This window comes from Martes martes (assembly GCF_963455335.1).
Source record: "Martes martes genome assembly, chromosome: 2".
Lineage (NCBI taxonomy): Eukaryota > Metazoa > Chordata > Mammalia > Carnivora > Mustelidae > Martes > Martes martes.
Window position 1 is genome coordinate 4,439,227 of NC_137889.1, and position 23,822 is coordinate 4,463,048.

At 42.3% G+C, this 23,822-nt stretch overlaps 1 protein-coding gene across 1 annotated transcript in view; it reads right to left on the minus strand.

The window, feature by feature from the left end:
* CSMD1 (CUB and Sushi multiple domains 1) overlaps positions 1–23,822 on the minus strand; it is a gene marked incomplete at both ends in the record, with an annotated part of 1,981,616 nt that overhangs the window by 1,614,005 nt on the left and 343,789 nt on the right. The window contains one exon of the mRNA XM_080796866.1: positions 6,687–6,903. Within this exon, the coding sequence (XP_080652992.1) occupies positions 6,687–6,903 (217 nt within the window). The remainder of the gene's footprint in view (positions 1–6,686; positions 6,904–23,822) is intronic.

The following is a 23,822-nucleotide window of genomic DNA, read 5'->3' on the forward strand; positions in this document are numbered from 1 at the left end:
TATAATACATATAATATTATATATTACATATTACACACATATATATACATATATATGGATATATGTATATCTATATATCTGTATTATAGGTAGATATAGAGACAGAGATATGCAGACATATACCTATGTTCAGGCTCAATCTTATCCTTGAATTTCTGGTTTCCATGCCAATCTGCAGGAGACCACCAATTAAAAAAACAAAAACAAACAAACAAAAAACCCACTGCTCCTTACCCAATAAGCATTGAGCTTACCTATCTATGAGTTGCTAAGTTAGAGCATATGTTGAGAAAAAAATAATAAAGCAAGCAAGCAAGCAAGCAAGCATATGGTGAAAAAGGAAATTTGGAAGATGTATCAGAAACATTCATTTTTTTATTTCATCACCTAATTCTGTATGTAGAGTAGTGGACGTGGCTGACAAATAAACATAATTCTGGGAACATGATAGGTTTATATACGAGGACCAGACGCCACCACCGTCCTCCTCAGCCTCTGTGAGGAGTCCTCGCGAAGGCAGGAGAGCCCGTCGCAGCGGACATGCAAGCACCGCTTGAATTTCTGGGCTTCCGTGGCTGGAGACGTCAGCTCTGGGCAGTGGGCTCTCGTGCTTTGCTCCCCCTAACTACAAGGCCCCTCTCTCCAGGCTCTCCCTCCCTCCCTTGCCAGGTGCTGGTGCGGTCGCATGGGCCATCCCTTCCGTTCCTGACCGTGAGGCTGGCTGAAGATGATACCGCGTCAAGATCCATGTCGGTGTTAGAATGGGACTCCAGTCGCTGTAGAATCTCCTATGCCCACTTTGCACGACGCTTATCTGAGTCTCAGTTGGAGCGTGAGTCACCACCCCGGCTAAAAATAAAATGATGCTTTGATTTTTATCTATTGATCTGTGAGCGTCTCTGCCGGGACCTCATACCAGCAACGGGGGATGGAAAGGCAGACTTTAGGCATTGCTAGATCTCGAGGCTAATCTATTCTGAGTGCAATTAAAAACCCTTCTTAGCTCTTCAAAGTTCTCACATTCTAAACAACACCAGATATAGTTAATATTACACAGGTTTCTTAGCTAATTTAAATGCATTCAAACCCATGATTATAGTGCAGGAAAAAAGAGCTAGAGAAAACTGTGATATTTTAACAACACTTATTAATGATCTCTTCATTGGGATGGCCTTATCACATTAATCTCTAGCTTCTTACCATCATCATTGCAGAAAACAAGGGATAATCTTGTCTAAGTCACAGGAGAGTCAAGATCACTGCCAAAGCTATTTTCTTGTATGCTACAATAATTGTGGAATAATATATTCTGATTTCCCACATATGCATGCCACAATTTCCCTCCATAGGTTCACTTTCACTCATTTATTTAGGTTATAATGAGATTTCTACTTCAAGTTTGATATTATAATGTTATCACAGTTGGAGGTTGATGGCAACTTCAATTATTTTCTGATTTGGAGACAAAAAACACTAGTTCACTACTTCATATTTAGCGATATGGAGTATCTTACTGGATAACAATCTCTCTCGGACAATTAACTCGTGCTTATCCAGAGAAGAAAGACCAAGTGAACATATTCACCATCACCAGAGAAACGCACTCATGACCCATGTCTTGGCTCCAAAGGGCATAAGTTCTACTTGACATACTCAACATAGATCTACAACCCCAATAACAACTTCAGAGCTGGTATGATTTCAAAGTAGCCTATTCCTCAAGGTCTATGTTAGTGGGAAACGCTTAAAAAGCTTAGAAAAAAATGAAACTTCGGTGGGTGTTTTTGTTTCTTAATGTGTATGCACAGGGAGAATTTTCTGAAATAGGTATAATGCGAAGTGGGTTTTGGAAGTAGGATATCATTTAGGTGAGCAGAGGGAAGGATGAGGAAGTAGGGATGATCAACATACTCTCCCAAGATCAGATCAAGGAATAACTCACAGATCCATTCCACTAAATCATGAGCTCCCACAGTGCTGTAGACAATGTTGGTGACCCTGCTCCCAAATGCATATGTTGAAATCCTAACCTCCAAGGTAACAAACACTATTTGAAGGTGAGCTCTGTGGGAGGTGGTTAGGGCATGAGGGAAAGGCCCCGTGAATGAGATGAATGCCCTTCTAATCGAGACCCCGAAGAGCTACCGTGGCCCTTCTGCCACACAAGGACACAAGAGAAAACAACCACCTACGAACCAAGAAGCAGCCTTTCATTTGACATTAAATTTGCCAGCACCTTGATCTTGAACTTACAACCTCCAGCACTATGAGGAATAAATGTCTGTTGTTTTGAAAGGCCATGCAGGGTCTGGTGTTCCGTGATGCAGCCCAAGTAGACAAAGAGAATTAGAAATGAGTACAAGAGACTGGAGGTCAGACATGTAGTCCGGGGTCAGGTTACTGAGTTCCTTCAATATCAGGGCCCTGTTTCTAGAAATGCTTATATTACTGGCAATACAGAACACGGCAGGACTGCAGTGAATGTTTCCAGGTGGGGAGGCATGAGACCAGGATGAGAACGTCACCATCTCGGTGTACTGGTCTACCCAAATCCCCTTCTACGACAGGAGAAGGGGCTTCACTGGAGCCACTTCCGTGAGGAACAAAGCAGGTTGCGGCTAACAAAGGGATGTTCCAGAATATGAAGTGTAAGACTTTACGACGACATGGTTGGACCAGTGTGGGAACCCGAGAAGCTAGAGAGGGGGCAGAGTCTATAAAGGGCAAAGATTCAAAAAATAGCGATAATGTGATGGGTCACAAAAATCACTCGTTTTAAGTCTAGATAATTCAAAGAGAAGATTTTTTTCTTTGTTTTTTAAGTAATCTCTACACCAGTGTGGGGCTTGAACTCACTACCTACAGATCAAGAGTGGCATGCTCTCCCCCCCCCCTTTTTTTTTTAAGATTTTATTTATTCATTTGCCGGAGAGAGAGAGAGAGGGAGAGAAAAAGAGCCCAAACAGGGGGAGCAACAGAGGGAGAGGGAGAAGCAGATTCCCTCCGAGCAGGGAGCCCGATGTGGGACTTGATCCCGGGGCCCTGACATCATGACCTGAGCCGAAGGCAGCCACTTCACCCACTGAGCCCCCCACCCATCCCAGGAGCTGCACACTCTTCCCACTGAGCCAGCCACGTGCCCCTCAAGGAGCACCTTTCTATTTCTAATTTTGAGTCAAAACTCTTCTTTGGGGTTTAACAGAAGCCTTAATTGACCTTTCCATATCTACATGTTAAAACTGAATTTACTGATGGAGGTGCGCATCATATATGTTTGTCTGAGTTATATAAATAATTCAAGACGATAACATAAATTGTATGACGGGTTTTTTTTTTTTTTTAAAGATTTTATTTATTTGTCAGAGAGAGAGTGAGTACAGGCAGACAGAGAGGCAGAGGGAGAAGCAGGCTCCCCGCGGAGCAAGGAGCCCGATGCGGGACTCGATCCCAGGACGCTGGGATCACGACCTGAGCCGAAGGCAGCGGCCTAACCAACTGAGCCACCCAGGCATCCCATGTATGAGGGGTTTTTGTTGTGGTTTGCTTTGTTTTGTTTTGCTTCAAGGTTTTTTAATTTATTTTTCTTTCTTTCTTTCAGAATGCCTGGGTGGCTCCGTCAGTGAAGGGTCTGCCTTCAGCTCAGGTCATGGTTCCAGGGTCCTGGGATCCAGCCCAGTATTGGGCTCCCTGCTCAGCGGGAAGCCTGCTTCTCCCTCTGCCTGCCGCTCCCCCTGCTGGTGCTCTCTCACTCAATCTCTCTCTCTGAGAAATAATTAAATAAATATTTAAAAAATTTTTAAAAATAAAGACTTTTTTTTTTCTTCCATAGGGTAAATAATATAGTTAGTCTTCACTGTAGGTCAAATTACAACATGAATATCAATAATTCTACCCTCCATATCCTAGGTTCTGTTAGTAGTTAAATCTAAATCGTATACAATTTAGAAAAATTTTCTTCATTGTGGTTCAACAAAAGGAATTTCTTTATAATAAAACTCTCACGTTCTTGAATAAAGAACAATTACTGTGTTTTGTTAGTATCCATGTTGAGCTACTAAGGACAGTTTCTGTGCAACAGTTCAGACGGGGACAGCGCCAAGAAAGAACTTCCGTGACAACTCAGTGCATCAGGGCAGACATCAGTCCTCTTAGAAAACAGTCTTAGAATCCCAGAGCTGCTGTCCGTGTTGAGCTGGTCATGTTCCAGCACTAGACACCTGTTCCAAGACCTAATGGGAAACAGGTAGCAAGCAAGGAGACGAGAAGCTTCCCCACCTCGTTAATTAGAATTTGATTCTATTTGAATCAGCCAGTCTTGAAATGTTGCAACCATCTTATCAATGTCCATGTTTCTATTTCATGTCCTTATTTATCCAAAACATTATGTGAGTGAAGACTCCTAACACCGAGCAGTCTGTGGCATCCTGTTCCTGATCTGTTTTGCCTATTTGTGTCCTGATACCTGTCATGGTCACTTCTGTCCCCAGAAGATCTCCCCTCTGCCCACAGACTGTCCACAAAAGGCAGTCCAAGTATGGAGATACAAGATAGATTATGGAATTTAATGGATGAAAGCATTTTCCTCACCTTAGGGACTGGAAACAGGCAGAAATATGGCATATTTGTTCTCTGTCTCAAACAAAAAAATGTAGGTAACTGAGTAACTTACATGAACCCAAGGAGTTTTTTTCTTATCAGCTTGTTTGCTTTGCTTTCTCTAGTAAAAGTATCTAAGTCAGTAAAAAAGTCATGATGTCATTCATATAATTCACCTACATTTATAAAGCTCTCTGCGGTACTGATAGCAATTTATATACTATTCACTGAAGTAAAATACAATGAATCTAGTTACTCCAACCTTCATATTTCCACTGCTATCTTGTTAAAATATTGAAGATCACAGGAATGCTGTTTTCTAAACGTTGGAGTTAATATATGAAGTGGTCATAAGGCCACTGTAAGGACATAAATTGTTTAAAGACAGGGAAACAACACTGTAGTAGATTTCCTTTAGAATAAGGTAGAATTATAGGAATTATGATAAAATTATAAATTCAAATAGTTATAAAACATTATAAAACAAAATGTAAAATAAATAATATATACTAAAATAAAAATATTTTTAGATTTTAAAATAAAATAGGAAATATATTGACAGAGAAGTATCTTTATAGAGTACATATGGAGAATTTTCTTAAGGGAAAGAGAAATAATTGCTTTGAAAAAAGTTATATGAAGATATTAGAATAAATTTGATTCTCTATTTTCTATTTATCTTTTTCTTTTATAAATTTAATTTAATTTTTTTCAGTGTTCCAAAATTCATTGCTTATGCTATTTTTTAAATGTTATACCTGCAGTTTCTATTAAAATTCTTTCTATTGTTACAACATACCACCATTCTCTAGTATCATAATTTATTTGCAAGAAAAACAAGTAAATAACTAATCTTTAGAAGAGCAGGAAGTGGGTAAGAAATCTTATATCAAATTACCAAGGATTATATTTGTAGAAACTTTCCTAAACATCCAAAATGTAGGGCCATACACGTTAGACAGGGAAAAGCTTACCTAGGTCATTCATAAAAAGAAATAGTTGTGTATAATATGTGACAAAAAGGCAAAGAGTGTCTAAAAGCAGACAACAGATATTGGAAATGACCCAGAAAAAAAAAAGAAAAAAAAAGTGTTGTATATCTAAAATGCATAAAGTATAAATAAAGTATATTATTATATATTTAATATATTAACTTATATATATCTTAATTATTAATATATTAACTAGATGTTTCTGCAGTCAGAGGAGACTTTTCTCAATCCACAAAATAAAATATAAAGCATGTGATTTGTGTGTAATTCTGTTGACAATAGCAACAATACCATTTTATTTATCTAAGCAGTAAATTTCTCTGCCCACTGTCTATTTTTCTACAAAACTTCATATATTCAACAATCTCTAATTAGTACAAAATTTTAAAACCATAAAGCCTCATTTGCCTTATTTAAGTATGTTTAGCAGTTTACCTAAGAAATTCCAATTTCTTTGAAAGGGACATTCCTCTTTCCTTTGACAAAAAAAAAAAAAAAAAAAGGATATACTTGTACAGGCACAATTCTTTTCTGGCTGATAAATGGAAAAAAAAAAAAAAAGTAACTTAAAATCATCCCAGAAAATATTTTTCCTTTTTTAATGGTAGAAATCATAGATCGAAAGAGAAAACTGATGGGGAATGGAATATATGATGATTGTGTGAACCAAAAATTCTCCGAGGAGCTCAGTATTCTTCCATCTTTTTCTCCCACCCACGTCCCAGACTCTTTGTCATGAGTGTGCTCTCTGACAGTGTAAAAGTTCCTTCTGTTGTTCTCTGGATCGTACTCATCTGTCTCTCTTTGTGACTTCTCTCTCCAATCCACAGTTGCTTAAAAACAATGGTGTATTGTAACTTTACTGGAATTACCTTGACAACATCGTTTTACAGATCTGTAACCATTTGACGTCTATAAATGAAGGCAATGATTGCTTTCAATAACAAGCTTTTAAGTATTAAAAAAGTGTGCACAAAAGTCTACTTTTTATTGTAACTAACATTTTCTGAAAATTAAATTCAGATAATTGCAACTGACTTCCAGAACCTAAGTCCCACAGTGCTGCCTGATCTGTGATATAAAGAGCCAGTACTTTACCTCACTTTCAAATTCCCTTGTTGGAGCTGGCCGTCGTACACCGATAAAATATCAAAATCTTCTTCAAGGGCGAAGGTGTGGAACGACAGCTGTATCCGATTGCGTTCTCCCGTGATAATGATCCAGGTGCAGTTAGCGTAGTTTGGATAACCGTGCGGAAACCCTGGGCTCTCGATGGTGCCATTGGGACCCTGGACTAAACCGCCACAGTTCTGACCTGAAAAAGAAGGCACACACAAGAAAACAGCATATTATTTTGGCCTATCTTTACTCTGTGATTTTTTTTCTTAATTTCCAACCATTTGGTCAATTTTTATAAATGACTAAGTTTGTGACCCTTCATGCACAAATATGGAATGATAAATTGCGAAAGTGTTCTCCAGTGTTAAAAGGTGGGGTGGGGGGAGGGAGGCAAAAAAGGAAACTACACACATTTAAGAATTCATATTAGAAATTTGAGAAAAAAAAGTTTTCTGTAATTTTCAAGTACATCTTCATCGATACCAAGCTGCCATATTCATGAAACAAATTTGGTGTCAATGATCTGCTACAGCATCATGTTGAAGCTAAAAAACTCTGCCTTTAAGTTCCTTGCTCAGAGAAACGACACTGACAGATCCACTAACCACTCTACACACACACACGCACACGCACATGCACACACGCACACACGAGTGTATCCCTATGACCGCAACCTGAAGCAACATGAGCAATCAGCGAAAACCACACTCAGTGTTCAATCTATTCCTACCTACACTGGCAAAGTCCCACAAAGCAAAGAATAAAACAGCACTGCAGAAATCTACCCAGTTCGAAAGAAAGGGCATAAAATAAGAGAAATTAAATTACGCAGAAATTAAGGAGCAGCCCATTAGAATGAGGGACATCCCTCCATCTGTGTCTTCCTTTCCCCTGGGCAGGATTCAGCAGTTGTCAGAAGAGGGTGACTGCACATCCTTGCCACCGATGCCATTAAAGAAAGGCTCATAGTCAGGCTTCCTTCACGGGGTGCAGGGTATCCCACACTCGGTTCCCCTTTCTTATTCGAACTTCCCTCAGATAGGTTGAATTAGGATTACTCTTACTGTTCAAGATGGACATTTGTGATATGATGATTTATAATAGGATGTATAATAAGAAATAGATTTTGGTCTTTGTCCGCTTTGGCACAGAGCTTCTAAAACCTTCGGAATTTCCTAAGGGATGTAAGAAAAAAAAAGGGGAGGATCTTGTGTCATGTTAATGAGAGGACTTTTGGAAAGCCTGTAAGATTGGGGGCCAGTTGCAAGGGGAAACAACCAAGTGATTAGAGGGTTTGGAACTTTCAGTCCCATCCCCATGACCTCCCGGAAAGGAACAGGTGCCAGAGGTTAGATCAACCGCCAATGGCCAGTGATGCCTATTAATCGATCATACCTATATAACGAAGTCTTCATCAAAACACAAAAAGAAGGGGATCACAGGGTTTGTAAATTGTAGCCCCAGGATTCAATGTACAAGGACTTGTGGTGAAAGGACAGTGTCTGGGAGATTAGCGACAGCCGCACGCCTGCCCATCCGCTGCGTTCCTAGTACCCGATAAACCCGAGGACCCTTCCCTTCCTGACCTCCCCAGGACCTCTCCTGCCTGACAGCCCTCCTCCTTCAACCGCCTGCTTGTGCTCCTCGTTCCGCTCCTACCTGTTTCTCCCACCTCCTCTCTTTTCTCCTTCCCACATCTAGCGTAGGAAACTTTTTAGGGACATGCCCTGTTCTGTCACTTCTCATCGTGAGCCTTCCACGGCGGTGTGCGGGTCAACCAGCCAGAATGAATACGTCAGGGCAGCCCGGCCATTTGAACTGCCCTAGTGGACACATTTCCATCACTGTAACCGCCAATCTCACCATCGTGGGAGGAAACAACGTAACTCCTACCAAATCCTTCCAGCTTTACTCTGCCTGGTGTTGGTGAGTAAGTAGGCTCTGAAAACTGCCTGCGGGCTTTCGTCCTTCTCCATCTGGACCTTTCCCACCAACATGCTTAAATGTATTTAAATGTTTTGACAGGAAGAATATAGGAAAGTTTGGGAGGGACCGGGGCGCACTCAGATTATTGTATGCAGTGTAAATATCTGAATACAAATATTATCTCGGCTTTTACTGTTGAACCGCAAACAAGCGATTATTTGCGACTACATTTTTACATATTAAAAAAATACAAGAGTAGCTCTCAGAGAGTCAAATCTTTCCCAGGAATATTATCAAATGCTGGTGGGAGTTTGCTAAACCTTAATAAAAAAAAAAAAAGATTTAATGAAAGGGATTTATGAGTTTAAAACCAAGGAACTAATAAGCAGCCCATTTTCCACTAAATTTAAATCTAACAATAACACTGTAACAAGTAGATATTAAAGCTGTGGGGTTTTGAAAGGTCTTTAAGGAAAATAGCTTTTCTGGTTTATCTAGCAATTCTTGCTTCACAGTAAATCAAAAAGTGAAGACTTGATTATAAATTGGAGGAAAGAAAAATAAATTCAAGAGAAAAAGTGTCAGCTGGAAGGTAGCTACTATTGTAGACCCATCACGCTGAACCAGATTATCAGGTATTAAGATTTTCCCCGTGGAAGAACATTTAGGCTGTAGTGGGTCCCAATTAGTATAGTGCATTTTGAAGAATGAATCACATTTGATCAACAGATAAATTTTCCACAGGCCCTGGCAGAAACTTCGGGAACTGCTCAAAAGTTTAACAAGTAACTCCCCACTTTGGCTGCATATTCTAAACAATGTAGGGGCTTTTCAGGTCAATTCTAACGCGGGTGTCTGGACCAAGAACATCCAGGACAGCCCTGAAGAACAGAACTGGAGATCTGGTCCTACTGGAGATCCCATCTTATTAGGAAGCTGTAATAAGCCGGACAGTGTTTAATTGGTGCAGACCTAGAAACATAGACAATGGCACAGAGTTGAAAGCCCCAAAGCAAATTCATGGAGGTATGGACTCTAGATTTTTAGCAAAGGTGCACTGCACCGCGAGAAGCATGGTATTTTCAGTAGATAGACCTGGGCCAACTGGACATCCAAATGGGAAAAATAAGCCTCGATCCCCACCTTACGACGCACGCAAACATCAAATCCTATTGAATTGCAGACCTATTGTGAACTGTAAGACAGTCCCTGTGCCAAAAGAAAACAACATAAAAAATCTTCTTAACTGTGGGGTAAGCAAAGACTTCTCAAATAGAACACAAAAAGTAAGACTCCTAAAAGGAAAGAATGAAAAAGAAACAGAAACACGGGATGTTGGTATTCAACAAATGGCATGTTCATAATATAACAAACAAGCTTCAGAAATCAATAAGAAAAAGGTAATAGAATAGAAAAACAATGATTAGAGGCAGCTGGGGATTCAGAATCAGAGTAGGGTTTTTCCAAAATTGGAAAGAGACAAATGGATCATAAAATGGAAATCCTTTGGCAGCCCTGACCGCTTTCTCACCTGGGCCAGTGCTGATCCAAAAGGTAGAAGGAAGTACCATCTTGTGGTGCAGGAAAAAAAAATCCTGATTTCATTGGTCTTTCTTTGTAGGAACAACGACCCCACACTGCTTTACACCATGCAACTTTTGGTCCCACTAGGGAATTGTGAACTTGCCAGCCAGTTACTCACTGTCTCCTGTCCCATTAAATCATCTCAGCTCTTAAGGACAACAACACACAGGGCGCGTTTATTTGTCTAAGCATCAGGACTACAATGGTATTGACTAGAGCTCCTGAGAGTAATTAAAAATCTCTACTAATGTTGCTTGGAAGGACATCTCCTTAATAACGATTACCGTAAAGTTGTGGACCTCAGCATCATCGTGACCTGTCTGGGGTTCATGCTTCCTAACACACTCACCATATGTAATGGCTGACACCACCTATAATTAAACTAAAATTACTCTCCAAGTGGTTAATCCCAGGATGTAAAGTGATTATAATTAATGAATGCAAATAACTTATAGATGACATCCTTCACTGGTAACAGAATTTGCTTCAGGTATTTTGGTAAGGTATGTCTGAAAGAAGGATTGCTCTAATAGCAAAAAGTTCTTTTGGTTGAATAAAATAAAATAAAAAATAGATGAATGTATGTAGATTGCACATGACACCTGCATGCATCCTGAATTTACGCAAGTTATACATAGTATATGGGTCTGGCCTGTGGCCCCACTACTAGCAAATACTAAGGTTGGGGTTCTTCCTTAAATGTTCCCAGCAAGGATTTTTGCCTGTCTCTCCTATACGATTTTCCCCTCTTGGTTCTTACACTGTAACGGGCACTTGTCCACTACAGAAAACTCTGAATTTTTCAAAAATGTTTCCTTTTAATACGGCTTAAATCTATACTTCTCGATTTAAATGCAGACATTAAAAATAGCTTAAAATAAGCAGATTATTTTAACGGGAAAAATTTTGATGGACACATCTTCAAATACTGTAAAAATAATCTCACACTAATATGTTGCTCAATGGGCATCAATTGTAAGTACTTTTTTAAAGTTATAGTTCCTAAGGGCACTGAAGTAATCTGCAGATAATTTTAATCTTTGAGCAAATCATGTTGTTCTTTTCAAGACTGAAAACTCAATTATGGCAGAAGAAAATGCCTAATGGTCTTCTTTCTTCAAGTGCTGGTATTGGAAGTTACCTTAACATCAAACATCAGTGTCAACGGGAGAAAAAGAATTCGTGTGTACATGCACATGGACGGCATGCCTAACTTAAATACACATCTCACAGAAACACACAGAACCGAATCCAGACCCACGCTGTTGGGTGCTACAGTTCAAATTTGCAGTTCAAACCCAGTTAGAGCATTTCAATACATGCCTGAATTTGAATGGACTGGTGTCTAATAATGTGACATATTGGTTATATCTCAACGAAGCCAGGAAAACGAAAGAACCTGATATCTAAATCCTCCAGCCGTTAAATTACACCTTATGAAATACTCGGTTCATTCTGGAGTAATTAGCAGAATGTATCAGGGACCCACACAGAGTTAATTTAGTATAGATTTCTACTCAATTTAGAGATCCTCAGTACCACGGCGTCCAACGCAGAGGATTACCAGCAGGCGTTTTAATTCGTTCTCAGACTTTTGGAGTGAGGCACTGTTTTCAAAATACGTTTTCACACAGAATCTCGGTTGGCCAGACAGCAGTCCCACAACATGGCGGACACAGACATGGAAATGCGGACCGAGCTGGAGAGCCTTTCCAAGTTTCTCAGCAATGAGGGAGGGCTTTCTGACACCAGAGACTCGTGTTGGTTCCACCAAGTCACAAAACCACAGCTGTCCCACCGGAGACGAGCACCGTGCCGAGGGCAGTCGACCCTGTGCTGGAACAGCGATGGAACCACAGTGAGTGGCTCCGACCACACGACGCCACCGTGATGAAACCCAGATATTCAGAGACTCTCGCTTCCGCTCTTCTCTGAAACCGAGCCATGCCCATATGAAGCAGCATTTAAAACTACAGAAATCACTCACGGCCCACGACTGGGGGTAGCTATCACCACCACTCCTGGACACTTCTCTAGTCTCACGTGGTTTCAAGCAGCGCTGTGTTGCCCGACTCGCACATTGGGGATGGCCAGCTTGCCAGCCCTGCCGGATGAACACGAGCCGGTAAGAACTGGGTCCAAGATGCGTCTTGCTTTGTTTGTTTGCTTGTTGATGCTGACCTTGATTCTGAGGAGCACCCCGGCCTCGTCAAGAAGATCCCTGGAAAAACCGAGTGCCGGTGAGGGCAGAGCTAACGTGGGTTCAGCAGGATTGTCCCCATGGATGTGACCACATTCTGGTCGAGCCTAGGTGTCTCATGCCTGTGAAAGTTTCCTACCTGGGAAACACTCAGCTGAGAACATGGTGCCATGTCCTTGCCATTTTTGAGGTGAAGTGACCTCTCCACTCTGAAGGGTCACCACATTGGGGTTTGCACCCCTCCGCAACTCTTGCTGCCTAATTTGTGTTCCAACTTAGCACGCGACTTTCATTTCCTAAAAGAAAGTATTTGCTGGGATGATTCATCTGTGACCTATCCTGGTTGGCTGCACACATCTGACGAGTGAGTGTGCACAAACGAATGCCTTCCTAGATTCCACAGTGGCCCGCACTGTTGTTTTCCTCAATTCTGGGCCTAACAACCCATTCTTAGGAAGTAACAGAATTCTTGCAAAACTCAGGTGCCAAGAACTCGGCATGTACTATCTCATTTAATTCTGGCACAGCCTTTCAGGCAGGAGCTAGCCCGCCTTCTGGGCTGCTAGCTGTTACATTTAACTGGACAAAGATTTATGATAATATAATGCCCTTGCTATGTAAAACCCCGTTCTGAGAGCAAATATTTTCTGTCCGGGGCATTTTGACTTCCGTGATTTGGCTCACTGACTCCAGGTCTGTATCGTTCAGTAGTGAAAGAAGCCATACAAGGAAAGGACACCTTGTGCTGAAATCTACCAACACCGACACCAGTCACGTGATAATGACCACAGGGGCTGCCGAAAAAATAATCCAGAGATGAGGAGGTTTGGCAACTATATAATTATATTTCAACTACCTGGTCTGGTATCATTTAAAAGAGCAAATAAATTTGTATGTAAACACAGAAAATGAGCAGAAGCTCTATGAACATCACAACTAAACCTCAGTAAAGACAGACATAAGAAAATAAACAAGTGTATATCCTGTTGCAACAAGTGCAGATTACCACACTGGTTTGTTTGGAAAACCATGCAATTCGGGAAAAATTTTTAAACATATTTATTATACCGAGCAGCCACCTCCATTCATTCCCTCTGTCCTCTCCGCAAAAGCAACAATTCACATTTGTCCCATCTTATGCACATTTCCATGCAAGTGAAATTTTACTTCCGCGAGACCAGATTTTGGATCTCCCAAGCCTCTCCAATTTTGACATTTTTATGGAAAGACAATGCTGCACATCCGTAGGTTTCCTACAAGACTAAAAATTGCCTCCTCTTCTTGCTGTAACAAGGTAGTAACTCCGAAGTTAAAAAAGAAATAGTTCACTGTAATCTCCACTTGGATTTTTCATTGTCTTTAATGACTAAGGAATATGACGTATTTCGAAGTGATCAGGCGTTTCAAATATCAGGAGCCCTCAAATGTCAGTGATGGAAGTGGAAGTTTCCCTGATCAGAGAAGTACTTTTTGAAGCAGTAAACAAATCAAATATGCATTAAACTCTGCATTATCTTCTACAGTTTCATCGATTAGTTCAGGGTCCGCATTATTTGGAAAATGATTAATTGCACAGAGATCACAACTTAAAATGCCCTTCCTAAGACTTTGATTAAGGTGTTTCAAAATTAAGGTGTTCAGGCATTTTCTAGGAACAGCATGTCCTGAAGGAAGGTTTAAAAGCATTACTTCTCGGTGCACCAGGAGGAGCTGCATATTGCCTACTGGAGCTGAGAGCCTTAGGGTGCTTGGTTTAGTTTTAATCCCAAACACTTATGGGAGATTACTTACAACGTGAGCAAAGGAAAGAAAAAAAGGTAGAAAAGCCAGAGGCTCATGAGCCTGAGATGGGGCCAAGGAATCAGTTCATCTCTAAAAACTCCACAGCCTGAGAACACAACTATGCAGGTAGCCCTTTGAGGACATATAAACCATGGATACCTAATTTCTGCTGCTTCTCAGAGATGATGGGGTTTTTCCCTGGCTGTGTTAATATAAGGAGTATGATCTTTCTTTATTCCAGTAGAGTTTCTCGTCAAAACCACATGCAGGTTTTGTCTGCTTACTTTATTTCCCTTCCTAGAACACACCACACTTGTCCACACCTCAGGGCCTTTGCACATGCTTATCCATCTGACCCAAATGCTCTTCCCCTAGATCTTCCCATTTCTGACATCTCTTCATGCTGGTTGAGGGCAGACACTCATCTCGATCAATAAGCCCCCACATCATTGCTCCTTCATTCTGTTTATTTCCTTATGTGTATTTATCATTTTGTGAGTATATCCTGTTTCCTGGTTTACTCATTGATTACCTGTCTCTGTAATTAATATGTAAGCCTTTCAAGAGTGAAGACACTGCCTGCCTTGATTATATCCCCGTTCTAGAATATCCCCGTCTGGCACTCGATATTCAACAACTGAAGTATGTGGAAAAGTTGGGTATGTGAGTGAGAGCAGTGATAATGGTGGCATAAATTTCACCTATACACACACTCAGGTAGACAAAATCTGTAAAAATACAACGTTGCGGTACTAGAAGGAACTTCAACTGTTGACTCCAGCCAGGTGACAGATTACCCAGAGTGTTCGGATCTCAGTGTTGCTGTTTGTATCCCAAGAAGAAGGGTCCTGTAATCTCCTGTTTCACAGTCGGATTGCTGAGAGCTCCTTAGAGTAATTTAAATATCCCCTGCTTTATTGGAAGCTGAGATTTTCCTGTGCAACCCTCCTCGTAATGGGTAGCTCTGCCTTTTCCTTCTCAACGAGGGTCATAACTCAGGGCAAGACAAAGCTGCAGTGAGTCAGACCTAGATCTGCACAAATACGATGTCGATGTCGGCTCCAGAGCTCCTGCACCCAGGGGAGGAAATGGTAGCTCATTCCAGGACTGCCATGATTTCGCCAACTGAGAACTTGTTACCTTAATGTAATAAAGTCATTCAACGTCCACCCACACTGCAAAGACGAATCCAAAGAACTCCGTGCATCCTGTAGGCGCAAAATAGCATGGGTCTTTGGGTCAAACAAAACAGAGGTGTGACGGACTTCCAGTGTGGAGCACTGGGGCTTGGAGCAAGTCACCGGGTCAATACGAGCCTCAGTTTCTCAGATGGGAAAATGAGGGTGATTTTGTGAGGGTGATTTTGTGAGGTTCTTGTAGTGATTTCTAAAAGGCGCCTTCAGGGGCACCCATGCTTGCTTGGCGCCTTGCCCATACGGTCCCTCAGTGCCCACGACGGTACTTGAAATACCAAGATTGCAACTGCCAAATTATTTGACTTTAGAGATTTTGAATGATGACACTGATTATATCTCTAAACAAGCCAAATTAACACAAAACAAACAAACAAACGCAGCCCTGCTCTACTGTGGTCCCCAGATCCCACAAGGGCACTTTTCAAATAGACGATGTTTTGCCTAAAACAGATTCCCATCTACATCTGAGCCTTTTTTCAGAAACTTCAAATCGATCTTTCCAAACTGCCAGTTATTCTGAAGCCCATTCTACTTTTCTCACAGAAACAAACCATACTCATCAATTAAGATAAGTCTTTCTCTCCATAGCCTGTACAATTAACATTCTTAATTGGATGTCAGATATTTCTTTATCTTTTAATGGAATTCCCAGTAATGAAACACATCATTATGGATAACTAGAATTGAACTGTTCCCCAAATTTGAAACAATGTTATTTCATACTCCTGCTTTAATACATGAGAAGTCAAAAGAAGCATAAATCAGATTCTCAAGGTAGTGGTGGCAGACCAATGTAGGGAAATAAGTTTCCCTTAAATAGAGCATTAAAAATCTGAGATGTTAATTGATATAGTTTAATCATGGTGCTGTACAATTTAGCGTTCCCTGTTAAGAAAGGTAAAATAAAACCACCAGCTGACTCCTTCCCTGGGTGCTCCGAGTTTCTACCAGCAATAGACCTCCCCAGCCTCTGCGTGAACTCTTTCCGTGCACGTGGAGTCTCACTTCCCTTGCGTCCCCTATTTCTTCATTGCTGAACAGCAGAGAATGATTTCCAGATCATCCAGAGATATTTTAAAATTATAAAAGTGTGGTCTCTCTTAATGTTGAGTGAATTTTCTCCAAAGAGAAACTGCAATGTTCAAAAGTCATGCTAAGATGGGGCACCTGGGTGGCTCAGTGGGTTGAGGCCCCTGCCTTCACCTCAGGTCAAGGTCTCAGGGTCCTGGGATCAAGTCCCGCATTGGGCTCTCTGCTCAGCAGGGAGTCTGCTTCCCTCCACCACCACCTGCCTCTCTGCCTACTTGTGATCTGTCTCTCTCTCTGTCAAATAAATAAATAAAATCTTTAAAAAAAAAAAAAAAGTCATGTTAAGGGATGCCTGGGTGGCTCAGCCAGTGAAGCATCTGCTTTTGGCTCAGGTCATGATCTCAGGGTCCTGGGATCAAGTCCTGAGTTGGGCTCCTTGCTCAGTGGGGAGCCTGCTTCTTCTCCCCCTGCCTGCACTCCTCCTGCTTATGCTCTCCTGCTTTCTCTCTCTGGCAAATAAATAAATAAAATCTTAAGAAACAAAAGGTCATGCTAAAACCCCAGTGGTCCAATATGCTCTATGAAGAATGCAGCCAATGACGTTTGTCTTGGTGGGAGGCAGGTAAGGACATTAATTGACGAGGTCCATGCTGCTGGGAAGGTTTTCAGATTTAGAGTCTGAAAGCATGACAAGCCATGAGCAGCTCTTTCTTATGCTCATCAGAATCAGCAGATAAATTGTAAAAATGAAAAATAAATATGTAATGATTTCCTCTGCTCTCTAATACTATGCAGAATGAGTGGCTGGGATAACAAGATAGAATCTTTTTTTTTTTTTTTTTTTTTTTTTTTTTTAACAAGATAGAATCTTAAGGGTTAGTTTATAGATTTAGGATAAAGAAATTGGTCTCCCAAAAAGTTGCACTTAAATTTATTATCTTTTTGTTAAAAAAGGATTTGTATGTATTTGTCCCTTTGGGCAGATAGACCACGGAGCCCTATAAAACTCCTGAAATGTCGCAGGCCTCAATTTAATGCCGCCGTTGCCCCCATTCCCTTGTGATTCTGCCACCCAGATTCTCAGTGGGCTCTGGGAGGGTTTTGGTCACCCCCTGGGCCTCCGTGGCACCTTGGCCATTAGTCCTGTGACAGAACATACATTGGAGGAACACAGAACAGTGAGATTCTCACTCTGTGTCTCTTGTCTCTCATTCACGCACATACTGTGAACCTTCCCTCCCTGCCGCTCCGTGAAATGACGCTGAGCTTTGTATGTGGATTAAAGTCTACCTGGATGAAAAATGAAATTTTCGTACAGTGGCTGTGCACCAGAAACCCTGACGTGTTCATCATGTATAGGGCTGACGTCACACGCGACCATGTTTCATCTTTTAGCAGATTTTTACATTTACAACTGTGTTTGTACCCAGAGTCTTCGAGATTTTAGCTAGTGAATTTGTGGGGCGAGGGGTTCTCTGATAAACCCGGGTTATGACAGCAGAGAGACATCACGACTCCAGGCTCCAGGTTCCGTGCTCCGCCGGGACTGGGCCCGAGCTGCTTGCCAAGAGCCTCCCATCTGATAAGCATGCATTTTAGGGACGGCCGGGAAGGATGTGTGTCTACTGCGGTAACAACATCAAAGTGTAAAGAATTTGTTTCCATCTATACCTTAGATCAATCTTAGGAGTTTCTCGGTACTGATGCTTAGTTCATCAGAACCAGGAAGTTATCGATCCCATTACGGTATTACCTAGACCGTGACTACCTATTCCTCTTGGCCCCAGATACTGTGTATCTGGCAATGATTTGAAAGAAGTGAGTCATTATGGAGAACCCATCACTAGTATATGCGATCTTTGTCTAAAGACATAAGTGCTGAGTTTACCCGGTCTTTGCCTAAAGACCTAAGTCTTCCCTCGGCCGGAAGCCACGTGAGGGCAGGCATCTTCATCCCAGACAGCTGCCCCGGCTTGTGCCGTGCCCAGCACGCATTCGGCATTCTGTAGACAGGACCAGAAAAACCAGGCTGACCACTGTATCTGGTAAAGGATATTAGTACTACAGTATTAGTACTAAAGTATTACTACTACTACAACGGGTACTGAATACTCGCTATATGGCAAGAACTTTCCACAAGTTGTCTCATCCTCTCAGGGATCTTGATAGACACACAGGGTCAGTCCTTTTTTTACTGATGGGGAAACTAAAGAGGTAAGGGCTTTGTCCAAAGCTGTGCGGGTGCACACGCACGCGCGCACACATACACACACACACACACACATGCGTGTGCAGAAGCAGGGGGGTTGAGGGGAGCCTGGGTGGCTCAGTTGGTTGGGTATCTGCCTTCAGCTCAGGTCATGATCTCAGGGTCCTGGGATCGAGTCCTACATCGGGCTCCCTGCTCAGCGGAAAGCCTGCTTCTCCCTCTCCCACTCCCCCTTCTTGTGTTCCCTCTCTATCTCTCTCTCTGTCAAATATATAAATAAAATCTTAAAAAAAAAAAGAAAAAGAAAAAGGAGGAGGAGAACCAGATTGTTTTATGTCAACACCTGTGCTCATTCTCTCATGCCACAATTTAGAAACGTGATACTATTTCTCCCTCTATTTTCTAAAAAGGATGACTCTTACAAACCGTGCTGCAGAAGCAAAGGACAGTTCCTAAATCCTAAGAATCTCCTGCTTCTCTTTGTGAGGAGCCTGGTAATTATGTAAATTGAAAAAGAAACAAAAAATGAGTTTGTGTATCTGAGCTGAAGGCTGGATTCCGCCTATTAGTGTCTATTTATAGGTGGGCTATTTGAGAAAGCCAAAAACTATTTCCAGTTACAGTCGTATTCCTTAAATAAGTCTCCTGACCCAAAGCTAGTGTATGAATTACTACATGAAGAACGGGTCTAGGATTTGAGGAATAGTTTTGGGTGTGGGACTGGGGACAGGAGGGGCCGACGCCCCGGCTGCGTACGGTACAGCTCGGGGGGTGCTACTCACACACGCCACCGGCTGATCAGCTGATGGGATGCAAGTTTACTGAGCACTCGACTGGCTTCAGAATTTCTCACGGTGTAGAGGGAGCAGCGGGATATCTGGGCGCACTCGAACGAGACAGAGACGCTGACTGCGCCGCTCGGGGACCGTGAGTGGAAGGGAAGCTGCATTTAGGGACTTGCTGCTGTCGTCGATCTTTCCCGTCTCCATCTTTCAGCGTTGAACTTGCTCCCACGCTGCGTGCACGAGCGCAAAGCCCCGGCTTCTGCCCCTCGTTCCATCTTGGTTTGGCGACGTTTCGGAACAACCATGCATGCACTGACACCCGTGGAGGGTTAGGATTCCCAGTACGAGCTCCTCTGGCCGAAGAGAATTACCGTCCTTTCACATCTGGGGCCTTGAGTTGGAAGGACAGACGGTCCAGAGTACACGGCGTGTACTTTCATTTTACTGACCTCTAACTAGAACTTCAAGGGCACAAAAGCCTCCCCCTCCCTTTTAAACACAGTTTTTCAGTTATACCTAGATTCTAATCCTTTCTGCTAGTCTACCTTCCAAGCTTGGTTTTATTTATTTATTTGTTTATTATTTTTTTTAAGTAGGCTTCATACCTTCCGTGGAGCCCAATGTGGGGCTTGAACTCATGGCCCTGAGATCGAGACCTGAGCAGAGATCAAGTGTCAGATACTTAACTGAGCCACCCAGGCAGCCTCCACCCCAAGATTTTAGACCAAAAATAAGATTGGGGGAAAATAGCTTTTCTCCTCCATAAAGAATATTAACAGAAGAGAGAATCGGTTTTGCAGGAACATATAATTTAATTTGCTTTGCTTTAACTATTTAAATGAGACAGAAGGTAATACTCCTAACTTAATATTTACAACCAGAAGGAAAACGGACATAGAGATCAGGGGCCGTCTCAGAGCTTGAGCGCGCTCAGCGCTCGGCACAGTAGATGCAGACATCTACTCTACTGGGGGGTCTCAGGGAACTAGCACGTGACGCTAAGTCAGTGACTGAGGCTGAAACGTGGGCATTGCTTTCAGACATCAAAAGGTAACGACATGAAGACTTCCACGGCATTGTACGTGTGCAAATTCACCAATGTCATACAGCGGGCATGGAGCAGTGGGAAGGTTAGTCAGTGATAAAAAGTGTTTAATCACCAAGACTTCACTGTCGAAACGCGTGAAGGGGATCGGAAGGGACCTCCAGTTATGAGGTACACGAGACTGGGAGATGTCCGGCACGGCATGGCGACTGCTGGTGACTGCAGTTTTGTTTTGTTTTGTTTTTTCTTTTGTCTTCCCCACGGAGCGTGGTTATAATCATTTGTAGAAAATAAAACTTTGAACAAATAGAAGTGGATCAGAGAAGAAAGAATAAAGTTTGGTGGTTTCTCAACTCGGAGTCATACTTCACACCTGAGGACTGAACGTCACCTGGTTCTCACGTCCTCAGTCCCCAGCGGCAAAACGCAGCCCACGTGACTAACGGCCTGGCGGGAGTCTTGCCCATCTCCCGGGAACGTGTGCGCTACCTCAGTCTCTGCCGGGTGTAGGATGGCATCTGTCCTTATCTCAGTCGGACTCTGGAACCCAACCTCTGTTAGAATGAAACACACATGCCCCCCCCCTTAATCTGAGAAGGTGGGTGTTGACTCCAGGGAGCTGTTTCAAGTCACAGAACAAAACAGAGATTTTGAGATGAAACAATCCTATTTTAGCAGGGCTGCAGCCCGCAAACCAGGCTCACAGATTGAGCTGCGGGTCCTGGAACTATCAGACCGGAGGGAGGACTCTCATTCCATTCTCTGGCCGAGTCACTGCCCTAGAGAAGAGGCTGACCTCAGTTTCCTCTGAGAGCTATAGCGACTGCACAGAGTCGGGGGAGCCTGAATCATCAACCCTTTAACACCATCTTCCAAACAAACTAATAAGACAGGAGATAAGGAGGGGCAGGGGACGAGGTGATATTCTATTCCCTTTCCTAAAGAACACAGACATTACATTCACTGGGGACTTCCAAAGAACCATGAACATCTCAGGAGCTTCCTGGAGAAACGATGTAGGAAAGGGAACGCAGTCTCATGTATCTGGAGAACAGGCAGTCGGACATTTCTCGTAAGTCCAGCTTGCTATGGGTAAAGTGCTTCTGAAACCAACATCTGAGACTCCCTTTCTGATTTTTAGTCTGCTCTGCTTTGGGAGGAAGTGGGCATGGCCGTTGAGTGGGACGGGCTGAGGGGGGCCACTTCTGTCAGCCCCCGGGACAGAATGACTGTGTCCCACTGGCCCAGAACAGAACCTCCCCAGATTTAGTCCCGCAGAAGCTGCTGTCAGAGGGACTCGCTCAGGGGAGACAGTGCTCCTTGTCTGTTCCCTCACCACAGACTCAGGCCATTTAGCAAAATTTTCAAAGTAGACTCTCTGGTGATAACATCAGGTGATGGGTTTAGAGATTGAGTAAATGACTTTTCTCATCTATGAACATCTGACAAAGGTAAAGGATAATTTGAACCATGAGCCCCCAAGCCACGGATGAAAGGTGACAATCACTGATGCACAAGGAAATTAAAAGTTTCACTCCCAGTTAACTCTTAAGTAAATGGGTGGTTATTTTTATTGCAGCCGCAGAAACGCATGGAATGTGCGATCTTTTTCCTATTACTGAAAATTCCATCCTTGCGATTTAATTCGCAATAGTAACGTGTCTGCTTCTGCATGGGTGCTGATAATGTTATTTCCTTCTCTAGGCAAGTCCTGAAATCTGAGTTTTAAATGAAGCAAAGACTTACAGGCAACAAACATTCTAAAACAGATTTTAGAAACCCCTGATCATGATTGTTTCTATTTGTTTCAAAATAGAAACTTTTCTTTGTGATTTATGACATGCATTAAAATAGTCCTAGATAACAGCTCAGCGCTGTCAAGTCAACGGCAGGGGTTCCTGATCTCAATAAGATTCTTGGGTAGCTCAGTTGCCCGGGGCTGAAAATAATCATGACACAAATGGCAAGAAAGAAACATCGGAGGCAAATCTATTTTCAAACACATTTCTCTGGAACTCCAAAGCATGCTCAATATCATTTTGAATTTGAATTAAGGCATTTGCAAATAACCGGTCTTTATCAAGTGTCGTGCTTTTAGGGTCCTGAGAAAGACTTACATGTGTCATATTGTTATTCATGAAAAAATAGCTCAATAGCCACTTTTCTCCAAAGTGTGATGTTAAGATCGTTTTAGGATTGAGCTGGGTTCATTTACTCATGGTCAGGGCTTTGATACCTACGGGTTGAGGTTGGCTCTATACATGAATTGACTCCAGTCCTCTGAGTTTGAAAACAACTTCCGTAAGTCTCACAACGAGCCTCAGAAACACTTTTCTCTCCCTTTGTCATCTGGGGCCAATTTAACACCACACTTGTTTGGTGCATTTTCCGTTTGTCTGTTGCACTGTCTGTCGTCCCATCTTTAAACCATTGTTCTGGGCTGGTCTGGATCTAGCTCTCCCAATGTATCCAAAATCTTTCTTGAGAATTCAGTTCAGACAGTAGCTCAGGCAGATCTCAAATACAGAGGTCTCTGGGAAGGATACAAGTGATTGTGAAACATGTTTTCCTTCCAGGCGGAGGTGACCTCAGGAGGATACTATCCCTGGTCTCTCTCTACCCACCCCTTTCACGCACTCTCATTCAGGAGAGGTAGAGTAAATGATTTGCTTTCTGAGTCTGGAAGGGGAACATGGAACTTCGGAAAAGGCTCCCACTCTCTCCCACTGTTAGGCAACGTGCCATCTTCTGTAATCTCTTAGAGACAGGGATTCCACTCTCAAAGGCATAGATGGGGCTTAATGCATGGAGTTTAATGGGGGAAAGAGGGAAAGGATGTCATTTTCCCAAAATTTCATATTGGGAAGACCAAGTGCCTGTAAGTATCAAGTAAACTGTCTAACATTAACTTGATTTGTAATAAGGCTTTCTGATGTTTGCGGATTCCCCTCAGCCTCAAATCTTTGCCTGATTTCTCAATTTATTCATAACTGAGGAGGGAAAGAAGGTTATTTATTGGGCCCCTTAGGCATATCAAGAGACAACTTTGGAAAGTAGACTTTGGTTGGCCAAACTGGAACCCTCTCTCTAGGACAGCACATAACTATTACTTAAAAATGAGGATAATCAAGACTTGACACATAGACACACCTCGGATATATTCTAATGTTGTGTAAACCTTCACGAAGCTTATCCATCAAAGGTGACATATAGATTCCTTCCTATAAATAATTCTAAGGAACTTTGTCTAAGACTCAGTTTTGCTTCTTTTGACATTATCAAAATGGATTCTCTTAAATGTAGACAACGACCTTTTTCAAGAACTTGTTTTGCTTTCTCCTGGAAGTTTGTTATTTGTA